Consider the following 12,107-nt stretch of genomic DNA (forward strand, 5'->3'; position numbering starts at 1 on the left):
CGAAATCTGGCCTTAAACTTGTAGTTGGCTTAATCACAGGTCACTGTAATATTTAGGTCATGACTTCTAAGTGGGGGGAGGAGGTGGGGTGACTATAGTGACTTCTGCAGGCTTTGTCAAGACGAGGAAGATATAGAAACTGTGGAATACTTACTCTGTCACTTTCCTACTCTTTTTAGAACCATCAACTACATAATCTTTATCTATCTTCATTTATTTTCCTTTCACTCTAATCAGGTTGATCACAATGAACCAGCAGGTCTCCGAGTGGAGCGGACCGGGGCAACTGCGCATCCTCTAACCTAGCCTCACCTGCTGGTGCGATGCTTCCTCAATACGTTCTAAATATAACAATGTTGTAGGATGAAGTTTTAATTGAACTAAGTTTTCTAAATTTCAGTTATACCGTATCACCTTCTCATATATTTTTCCTCGAAGTTCGTTGTAATTGAACTACAAAAACGATTCACAATCCGGACTTGGAAAAGCAGTATAAGAACTGCGGTGGACTTCGAAGATGTCGACCCGTGGGAACTATGTTGCTGCAGCATACCGCAACGTAATATATTTTGCCATAGTCTCGCAACTGACTTAATTTATAGCAATTTCTTAAGTTCACCCACTATCTGCATCCATAACATCGCACCAAGCGTAGCCATTTAAGCCGATTTTGTTTGTTACAACAGTACCGCCAAAAAAATGCCAACTCTGTTCTAATAATAGACATTTCGTTTTGTAAACGTAAACGAATTCATAACAAGTGGAAAGAGATAAAAATGTTTATAGGTGCAGTAGTAAGATTTAGATGAAATGTCAAAAGAATTTTAGTTTAATTCAATTTTACGGCTCCTACTCCATTCATCTCGTCAATCCAGTAAAAAAGTTTTTGTCATACCGACAGACAAAAACCAAGGGAAGAGATAACGATTGGTGGCTCCTTCCGAAACCATGCTATTCCCTTCCCTTCCTTACCACTTGTAAACCATTTTTTCCACTACTAAGCAAACGTTGTTTTTATATAAACAACAGTAAATTTCTTATTTAATTTCATTAGGAATTGTGCTGCTTTAGCAACCCCAATAAATTCAAAATTTATCAAGAAATTGAAAAATGTCAGACACATCATCATCATGATGTGTTAAAACCGCTTATGTGTTAATGTCCCATCATACACATACAAGTTTAGCTTGAATTTGTAACAAATAGCCAATGTCTGTTGAAAAAGATAGGTATTTTCTGACGTTTTCTCTCGTATTTATTTGTTACAAAACCTTTCTTTTATAAAAACAGGCTATTATATGCCGAATAATAACTACTGACTTCATGTGGCATGAGCTTGTTAATAACTGAGTTGGTAACTTAATATGTAATTAGAATTTTTGCTGGTTAGCCCGATATAGTAATTTATATATTATTTGTTGTTAGCCATAGTCAAGAAACTTAATTAGAATATATTCATATATGAACTTCGAGGGTGTAATAGTTAACATCCATGCTTCCATCAAAAATTTGTTGTAATATTAATGTATTTAAATCTTTTAAAATTATTGTTCGGTCACACTTACCAAAAGTGATAACAAAATAATAATGAACACTAATTATTATATTTCAAGAAATTAAAAACATTATGGGTACAAGAACAGATAAACAATTCATGTATAAACGGACTGACTAGCGGACGGTAATTTTATAAGTTGCCTTTCGGGACAGTTAACTCCGTTCTTCCTGAAATAGATGCTGCAAAAAGTGATAAAATTCATTCTGTAAAATATAGTTATTCTTACTGCAACTTTATTTTATTATTTTGTCAATGTAGCTTAAATGGAAAAAGAACCAATAAAACTGGAATATTTATATTACGGCCTATTCATTATGCCAGTTTTGATCTTTTTTTAGCGATTGCGTCCTCAACGGCGCGTAATTGCTTCAGAAGTTCCTCCCGTCTGGACTTTTTATTGTCTCTCTCCGAGGGGGTTGAATGTGCAGGAGAAGCTAGTGCAGAAACTCCTACCGCTGCTGGTTTCTTCAGTTCTATAGTTATTGGTGACCTTTTTTTTGGAGGTTCCACTAAGAAGAGAAAATTTATACAAAAGTTTGTTCGTTATTTTTGGGTTTTTTACAATGCTATTAAATAAGGCCATCTTCGATCTTGAGTTCAAAACAGAATATTCACCTTAAGCTCGAAAATAATTTTGTTTACCAATAAAGAATATTTATTGAATTGCTTTGTATCAAAAAAAATGGCTCAAGTTTTTTAATATAAGCTCCTTTTTATAACATTTCTTTAAAAATCTTACCCTTTTTAATAACCTTTCGTCCGCTTGCACTTGTTTTTTCAGAAGGGCGCGAACGTTTGGGTGGCGAATTATCCCTGGAGCGGGAAGAACTCCCTGAAGATGATGAACCTGAATCTGATTCCGTTTCAGAAGCAGTGGAGTCCGACGAAACTTCTAAAATAATATATTATGCAAGTTTCCCATTTCATGAACTAAAGAAATACATACCAGAGTCTGAAGAAGATGATGAGTGTCGACGCCTAACCTTTGTTCGACCAGTATGAGTTTTTTTTGAAACTGGTGAAGCGCGTTTTTTCTTATGAACAGGGCTATATACATTACCTTTGTTATATACTGGGGACAAAGAAGAGTTTGTTCTCCGTTTTGAAGATGGTGAATGGTGTAAACCTGTCAAACGAAGAAATACTCTTTTTAAAGAAATTTTAAAAATACAAAAATATTAAATATATTAAATCAACGACATTAATAAATATCTTCATTTTCCATTCATGTCATAATTACGATAATAAAAATTAAGATCAATATTAATTATACAGCGATAAAACTCGACTCCTATATTACCAAGAGAAAGAACAAATATGATAATTAAGAAATATTATACCTTTTAAGAAATTATGGTCTTTCTCGATAACTAAATTTGATTTCAACTCCGTTAGATCATTTTTGAGCTCATCAATTGCTGCGTGCAATTCAAATGTAAAAATTAAATTATGTAAAGTTTTTCAAACACAACTTACTTGGAGTACGCCTAGATCTTCTTGTTGACGGAGAAGGGGATCTCAAAGATCTTCCGCCTGTTCTGCGCGACGTAGGTGATTTTTGTGAATTGCTTGCATAACGTCGTCGGTGATTTTCGCGTGAACTAAGAGACCGGCTGGAATCCGAACTGGAGTCGCTCTGTGAACTACTAGAACTTGTGTACGATGAATTACTGCTGTAACTTCGGCGATCCCTTCTTCTTTTGTCGGCCCGATCTCTGGAGGAACCTCTGCCACCTGGAGATTTAGACCTCATCCATGGATCATTCCACTCATCCCCGCGTCCAACTGGTTCAACTCGTTGTACTATGACTTCTCTTGTAGGACGTAAACGCCTATCATCTTCGTATTGCGGCATACGATGTGGTGGAAGCTCTCTATATCGTGCCGAGCGACCATAAGGATCCACATCATCGTAATGGGCTGCTGGAGGGCCACGACCATAGCGCTCACCTGGACCATATACATCACTTACAGCTTCTGGGTACAAAGGATGACGAATGACCTGACAGTGAAAAAATACATACATTTTTTAATTCGGTTAAAACAAACCATCGCACTTAGGGGAAACATGTGCCAAAAGGTTCACAAAAACCCACTTATAAAAAAGCGTTTATTAAAAAATTTAGATAAATGATCATTTGACTATTTTCTGTGTTCAGAATTTGCTGAGCTATACCAAACCTACGAACTATTCGGTTAAACATGCCGATATGGAAAGCAACAATCTACATTTGGCAATTATGAAATTAGATGAACTTTAATCAAATATATTTTTAGCGAAATTTATTATTTCTAATATTGTTTGTTTTGTACATTGTGCGAAAACAATTAGTCTTGAAAATTTCACAATGCATTTTTCATCTTTCTTTTTTTTTTTTGAACATCGTGGTGTATTTCCTTTTTATCGATTCATTCATTGGCAATTTTAAAATAACTTAATTTATTAACTTGCCGATAATTTTCTTTATATACCAAGATTATAAGCGTTTTAATTCTACCGATTTCTGTCGGTGACTCAAAATTAAACAGAGAATCGCAATCGCCGAGCAGAGTGTCACACTTTATGTTCTCCCTATTTGGTTCTGATTGTGAGTGTGGAGTGAATTAGGCTCATTGAAGGTACGTGTGCCTGCATTTGCCTGTTCCACATTAATTTGCTTAATTATTTATTCAACAATGTACTGAACTATTTAAATTTGACCTTCTTTTAACGTGCAAACTTCTATGTTTATCTACGGATTTCTATTTCTTTCATGCTTTTTTTATTCAATTCATTCTTAATACTAATCATTCAAATATGATGGTAACGTTTACCACCAAAAGTTCCTTCCCATTCGCCGGCGTTAAGTACGAACGCGTTTTATTTTTCGTTGCTAATGAAAGGTGTTTTTTTCACAAGCAAAGCAAAATAAATAATATAAAAGCAAACAGTACGCTACTAAATAAACTCAGGAAATATAATCTAAAAAAAAGCCTGCTAAAAAATCCTTTTTATTAAGAATTTTTGCAAAATAGTTTTTTTCTACTTTATCCTCTTTTTCCCCAAGCACATAAATCGGTTTGTTAAAGTGTTAACAACAACAAGTGTATGTCACTCTCTCATACGGAAGAGAAAAATGTAAGTGAGAACGGGCAAAACGTATACCTTAAGTTGACGTCGAAAGATTTCAGCTCAACCGCGCCAAACGCCACGAAAGCTGGTATCTTACAGCTAAACCCCAAAGCCGTTCTAAATCGGCATCGCCGAGAGTTTTTCATGACAAAAACTTGCCAGGTGAGACTACTCCCAACGAAACAACAGAAATGTCATATAAACAAAACAATGTAAACACGCCCAAAATAAATTCTATCAAGGTGCTATCACACGATGCGATTGTACATCAAGAAACTATCGCTTCAAGTAAGCATGCGTCTCTTGAAAAAAAACAAGAAGCAAAACATAGTTCCTCCAGGCATGGACCGATATGTCTTAGTAACAAAGCGAAAGGCTAGTTCTAGAACTCCAACCAAGGAACCAAAAGCTAAAACCCAAAAGTCTATAATCAATGACCGCAGCAACAGATTCTCAATTCTCGGCTCGAATAACGAGACTGATGAAATGATACAACCGGTTAGATCCCAAAAACCTCCCCCACTATATCTTCGCGAAGAAACTACAAACAATCTTGTGAACAAACTCTCCCAAATATTGGGTAAACCTAATTTTCACGTGGTATCTCTTAAGAGAGGAAATCTCCAAGAGACGAAAATACAAACTTATACTGAGTCGCATTATAAGGACCTAGTTCGTGCTCTGGATTCTGAGAAGAAGAATTATTACACCTATCAGATCAAGAGCTCAAAAGGACTAGTCGTCGTCATTAAAGGGCTTCATAGTTCTACACCCACACAGGACATAAAAGATGCTCTCGCAGCAGAAGGATTCGAAACAAAGTCTATCATCAAAATTTTCAATAAAGATAAAGTTCCGCAACCTATGTTTAAAGTAGAACTAACATACGAATCTTCGCAACTAACGAAAAAGGGACCGCAACCTATGTTTAAAGTAGAACTAACATACGAATCTTCGCAACTAACGAAAAAGGGACAATTTCATCCAATTTATAGCCTTAGGCTTCTTTGTAATCGCGGTGTGAAAATTGAAGAACCTCAAAAAAGAAAAGGCCAACCTCAATGTACAAACTGCCAAGAGTATGGGCATACCAAAACGTATTGTAAATTGCTATCGGTTTGTGTTACTTGTGGTGACCTCCACAAATCATCGGAATGTCCACATCCCAAAACTGACCCAAGCGTCAAAAAGTGCAGCAATTGCGGTGGAAATCATACTGCAAACTACAGAGGATGTCCTGTATATATCCACTTAACAAAATCTAGCTTAGCCACAAAAAAGCCTACAAGCTACCGGGTACGGGAAAATCTACAATTTAATATCAAAACAGCTGAGTTCCCTGAGCTAAACAAGAGGAATGAAACCACCGCTCCTAATTACAATCTCCCCTCACAGAATATGCAATACTTATATTCTGATACATTGAGAAATGACTCACCCAACTATAAAAATTCAAATATAGAATCATCTATCGAAAAACTAATCGTCACCATGAATTCTTTTATGACAAGTATGCAAAGCATGATGCAAGATATTGTGAGAAATCAATCTATGATTATGCAAATAGTTTTAAAACAAAAATAGATAAAATTCGAATATGTTTTTGGAACGCAAACGGCTTAAGCCAACATAAACACGAGGTCGAAAACTTTATTCACTCACTCAACATACACATTTTACTGGTATCTGAAACTCATTTCACTTCTAGAAACTGTTTTAGAATAACCGGTTACAGTACATACGACACTAAACACCCTAGTGGGAGAGCTTGCGGTGGCACCGCGGTGATAATTTCTAATAAAATTCAGCATTACCCCATGCCAGAATATAAGTTTGACCACCTACAAGCTACAACAGTTGCACTATCTTCAACGAATACAGCTATATCTGCTATATATTGTCCTCCGAGACATAGTATAAGCAAAGATGAATTCGCACACTTTTTCTCATCTCTTGGTAGTAGATTCATTGCAGCTGGAGATTATAATGCCAAACACACCTTCTGGGGATCTAGACTTATTACACCCAGAGGTAGACAGCTTTTAAACTCCATTTCGTCCGCTAAACTGGACGTGTTATCTACTGGCCAGCCTACTTACTGGCCTTCAGACCTGCAAAAATGTCCTAACTTAATTGACTTTGCGGTAACAAAGAATATTAAGAGGGGACAAATGTCCGTGCTACCCTCGTTTGACTTGTCGTTAGACCATTCCCCAACTATAATAACATTAAATGATGTTCAATTCGCAACTTCCCGGATTATCTACCAAATAAATATACAAACTGGATGAAGTACAAAAAATATGTCAGTACACATGTGAATTCTAACACTCCTCTAAAGTCCGGAGAAGAAATTGACAATGCAGTTAAAATATTTACTTCGATAGTCAATACCGCTGTCAATGTTGCCACTCCCACTAAATTTTCAAAACTAGAAAATAATTCCTATAATCCATCGACCATTCGAAAACTCGTGTCTGATAAAAGGAAGGCCAGAAGAGAATGGCAGAAGCACCAATCACCTAGGTTTCGGGAAAAACTAAAAGAATGTGAAAAACTCTTACAACAAGCACTCAGATTAAATGAAGAGCGAAACCTAAAAAAACTTGAAAAGACCTATCGCCCACGAATCTCCAATTCGCCTAGAAAATGGGACTTGGGCAAGATCTACAGAAGAAAAAGTAAACGCATTTGCCGAACATCTTGAATCTGTATTTACCCCAAATCCCGGACCATCGACAGTTGTTCAACCTTTAATTGACGACATTGTTCCGAATCCAATACGATTTTCTCTAAAAGAAATCGAAAGTTCTATAGCCTCGATAAAACTAAAAAAATCCCCGGGCAAAGATAGAATTACTCCAAACATGCTCAAGAAACTACCAACACCGGCCAATCCCACGGCAGCGGGTTCTACGATACCGGATTGACCCGAAACAACAAGATTCCAGTTTCGGCCAGCGGCTGCCAACCCAGTATGTACATGTTTGTGTTTGTTTATTTTTCTGCATTGGGAGCAGCATATCCCGGAATGCTTGCTCCGGATTTTATTGGTCCGTGCCGGGATTGAGGAAAACCCCGGACCTTGGTTCTGCTCGGTTTGTCAGAACGTCATCCACCACAGATCTGTCTCGGTGCGATGTAATGGATGCAGAGAGTGGGTGCATTTCAAGAACTGTTCCGGATTAAGGCGTTTGCGAGACTACAGCGAAAGGGATTATGTTGCGACTTGCTGCAGTAACGTAGTCCCCAGCGAGTCCTCTTCTTCGTCGTCCTCGTCAGAGACGTCGTCGGAGTATGGCACTCCACCACAGTCTCCAGAACAGCAACCAACACCGCAGCACCTAACGCCACATGTTGCTGTTCCAACTCCGGATTGTGCATCATTCTTGCAATTCAATTGCAACGGACTTCGAGGCAAAATAGATGAGATAGTGGAATTTATGAGTCGGAGGAATATTAAGATCGCAGCGGTGCAGGAAACCAAGCTGAATGAAAATTGCAGCCTACAACGTTGTTATGGTTACAACGTACTAAGGAAGGATCGCACCAGAAGTGGAGGTGGGGGATTAGCGTTCCTGTTACACCATTCTGTTCAGTACAGACCTATCTCGCTTGAGCTAGTCTCTAGTGACCCATACATGGAATGTATGGGGGTAGCAGTCAAGTGTGGAACTGCCGAGGTAGAGGTGCTTAATGTGTATATCCCGCCGATTAATAGCTGTGAACCACGTTATTTGCCTGATATTAGCCCATTATTGGTAGGCAATAACCGCCTGGTACTAGGGGATTTTAATGCCCACCATGAGTTGTGGCATTCCGTCCTAGGTAATGACCAGAGGGGATCAGCGCTGGCAGAGCAGATTGACTGCTCCACATTCTGCACGGTTAACGAGGATGCCCCCACCCGAATAAGAGGAGAGTGTCACAGTTCGCCAGATTTAACCATAGTGTCACCCGGTCTGATAAATGACGTGACTTGGCAACCCGTCATTTCTCTTGGCTCAGACCATCTTCCGATAATCGTCTCCATAAGCAGGTCGCCCGATTTCATAACCTCTGAACGCCGCACTTTCCTTAACCATGGGAAAGCTCACTGGCCAGAGTTCAGAGAATTCACAAACCGCCGCTTCAGAGAACTGCCCAACCCTTCTGATGTTCGGGTAGCAGAAAGGATTTTCCGAAACATCATCAGAGCTGCAGCCGCTCGCTATATACCTGCTGGTCGAATACCCGAGATAAGACCAAACTTCCCATCAGAGGCAGCGGGATTAGCAAACGAGCGTGATGATCTCCGTCGTACCAACCCTACTGATCCTAGAATCAGTGATTTGACAGTGGAAGTCAACCGGTTGGTACAGGAGCATAAGAGGAAAAAGTGGCTAGACCATCTGAAGTGCTGCAACATTGGAACCGATATGAGTAAGCTGTGGGTAACGGTTAAGTCGCTCTCGAACCCTGGAAAAAAGGATGATAGGACCTCAGTCACTTTTAACGACGTAACGGTGACTGATCCGAAGAGGTGCGCGGAATATTTTAACCGACAATTTGTCGAGCACCCCGAGAGTGATAGGGCGAAGCGAAGAGTACTACGTCGTATCAGATCTCTTCCCGCCGATGAGGAACCACCACAGTTTACGATGGGTGATGTTGCAAATGTCATCCGTAACGCTAAGTCATCCAAAGCGTTGGGCCCGGACGGAATCTCAATGGTAATGTTGAAGCAGCTGGATACGCCGGGAGTCGAGTACTTAACGAAAGTTCTCAATTTGTCGCTAGCCACCCACATAGTGCCCGAAACCTGGAAAATGGGCTGGGTGGTCCCGCTACTGAAGCCAGGCAAGGATGCCAGTAAAGGCGAATCGTACAGGCCGATTTCGCTCTTGTCGCCAGTAGCAAAGACTCTTGAGGCTTTACTCCTCCCCAGCATTAGAGGAAGCTATGCAGTTGCCAACCACCAGCACGGATTCCGTCCACAACATAGTACCACAACAGCATTACACGCCATTTCCACACATATTAGTAGAGGACTAAACCAGAACAGGCCGTGTGACAGAACAGTGTTGGTAGCCCTTGACCTATCAAAGGCATTTGATACGGTCAATCATGCCACACTGTTTGAGGACGTACAGAGAACTACCCTCCGGCCAAGTTTGAAACGTTGGATAATCAACTATATGTGTGGACGCCAGTCGTACGTGGAATTCCGGAACAAGAAGTCCAAAGCCCGTAGAGTGAAACAGGGAGTTCCCCAAGGTGGGGTGATATCTCCGGAACTGTTTAACCTCTACCTTTCCGGAATTCCTCGCCCTCCAGACGGCATTGAGATCGTAACGTATGCGGATGATTGTACGATCATGGCGTCGGGTCCAGTGGTCGATGACATATGCGAAAGGTTGAACCCCTATCTCGCGGAGCTTGCCGCATACTTCCACGCGAGGAATATGAAAATATCCGCCACGAAATCAACGGCCACACTCTTTACCACATGGTCTGCGGAGATGAGAACACAGCTGAATGTTCAGGTCGAGGGGAATTTAATACCGACCACGAACTACCCCAAGATTCTTGGGGTAACGTTCGACAGCATGTTCAAGTCGTCCGCGCAAGCCACAGCTATCTGCGACAAGATGAAAAGTAGGAACAAGGTCCTCAAGGCGCTAGCCGGCAGCTCTTGGGGTGCGGACAAAGAAACCTTGTTGACCTCTTATAACGCGATAGGTCGGTCTGTGGTCAACTATGCGGCTCCAGTGTGGTCTGCGAATACTAGTGCTACGCAGTGGAAGAATATCCAGACCTGCCAGAACGCTGCCCTGAGAACTGCGACAGGGTGCCTCCTCATGACACCAGTGGACCATCTACATGAGGAGGCGAAAGTCCTTCCCTTACGTCAGCATAATCATATGCTTTCGTTGCAGTACCTGCTTGGGTGTTACCGTGAGAGCCATCCCAACCATCATATGGTGGATAACTCTCCCCCACCCAGGCGTGTCAGGAAGGACATACATGATCTAGAGAGGGAGGTCCAGCGCTACAAGAGAGAGCCTCTAAATCAAGAAGCCTATCAGGCAGGTCCGAGTGGCATTCACACCGATGCAGTCGCGGATGCTATTAGCAGTTATAAAGTGAATGCCGTCCTCGGAGTCCACCCCCCATCCATTGCAGCCGAAGAACGTCAGCTGCCTAGACAAACCAGGGTAGTTTTGGCGCAATTACGTTCAGGATGGTGTAGTCGCCTCAATTCGTATTGGGCACGAATTGATGAAGATGTGCGTGACGCCTGCCCGGCGTGTGATACAGGCCCGCACAATACGCTACACCTTTTTAATTGCTCAGCCAAACCTACCCAACTCACTCCAGAGGATCTCTGGCTACAGCCCGTTAAAGTAGCCGAATTTCTAAACCTGGAGCTGGAACCAGATTAGCAGAACACAAACACACACATGTACTACTGCTACAACAACAACAACAACCAACACCGGCCGTTAAACTATTGTTATTTATATTTAACAACATTCTTCGAGTAGGGTACTTCCCGTCTGTATGGAAAGAATCTGGAATAGTAATGATTCCGAAACCTGGAAAAGATCCAACGCAGGTAAAATCGTATAGACCCATCGGTCTTCTATCTATACTCTCAAAGCTGTTCGAAACAACATTACTAAGGAAGTTAACTCCCCATATTACAAATAGCAATATTATCCCCGACCACCAATTCGGCTTCCGTAAGAACCACAGTACTATTGAGCAAGTGCACCGCATAGTTACAAACATTAGAATGGCATTCGAAAGGAAGGAATACTGCTCGGCGCTATTTATAGACATTTCCCAAGAGTTTGACAGAGTCTGGCATCTTGGAATTCTATACAAAATTTGTGAAACTCTACCTAAAAACACTCATAAACTTTTTTGTAGTTATTTGTCAAATCGTACGTTTGTTGTCAAATCGAAAGACATTCTTTCAAATTCGAGAAATATATTGGCTGGCGTCCCACAGGGTAGTATCTAAGGACCAATTCTGTACGTGTTATTTACTGCCGATATGCCCACAACCAATGAAACTCTAACCTCAACGTTTGCTGATGATACTGCCTTCATTAGCATACACAAGGATCCTCTGATTGCGTCGGAAAAACTACAATACCATGTATATCTTCTCGAAAATTGGCTGACAAAATGGAGAATATCGGTAAATGCAAGCAAGTGCATACATGAACTTTGCCCCACGATAAAAATCTTTAATACTCAAGTTCCACAGAAAGATACCGTAAAATATCTCGGAATGCACCTGGACCGAAGACTTATATGGAAGCAACACATCGATGCAAAAATCACACAAATTAAACTAAAAAAGGCCAATCTTGAATGGTTAATTGGTATACGTTCTTCTATTAAATTAGAATATAAAGTCCTACTATATATGACTATAATAAAGCC

The 12,107-nt window shown here is 40.5% G+C and overlaps 1 protein-coding gene across 6 annotated transcripts in view; it reads right to left on the reverse strand.

Annotated features, from left to right (window-relative positions):
* Positions 1-1,585: 1,585 nt before the first annotated feature.
* The window catches only part of LOC101891137 (zinc finger CCCH domain-containing protein 18), a 70,836-nt gene continuing 60,314 nt past the window's right edge, over positions 1,586-12,107 (reverse strand). For 2 of the 6 annotated variants that reach the window (XM_059127257.1, XM_059127259.1), the window contains 6 exons: positions 3,035-3,560; positions 2,899-2,976; positions 2,505-2,684; positions 2,298-2,450; positions 1,785-2,067; positions 1,586-1,737 (listed from right to left, as the gene is read on the reverse strand). In XM_059127257.1, coding sequence (XP_058983240.1) covers positions 1,871-2,067; positions 2,298-2,450; positions 2,505-2,684; positions 2,899-2,976; positions 3,035-3,560 — 1,134 coding nt within the window. In that variant the 3' untranslated portion in view covers positions 1,586-1,737; positions 1,785-1,870. The remainder of the gene's footprint in view (positions 1,738-1,784; positions 2,068-2,297; positions 2,451-2,504; positions 2,685-2,898; positions 2,977-3,034; positions 3,561-12,107) is intronic. The other 4 variants (XM_059127260.1, XM_059127258.1, XM_059127262.1 and 1 more) reach the window with 4 other exon arrangements.

This window comes from Musca domestica, unplaced genomic scaffold, assembly GCF_030504385.1.
Source record: "Musca domestica strain aabys unplaced genomic scaffold, Musca_domestica.polishedcontigs.V.1.1 43, whole genome shotgun sequence".
NCBI classification, from domain to species: domain Eukaryota; kingdom Metazoa; phylum Arthropoda; class Insecta; order Diptera; family Muscidae; genus Musca; species Musca domestica.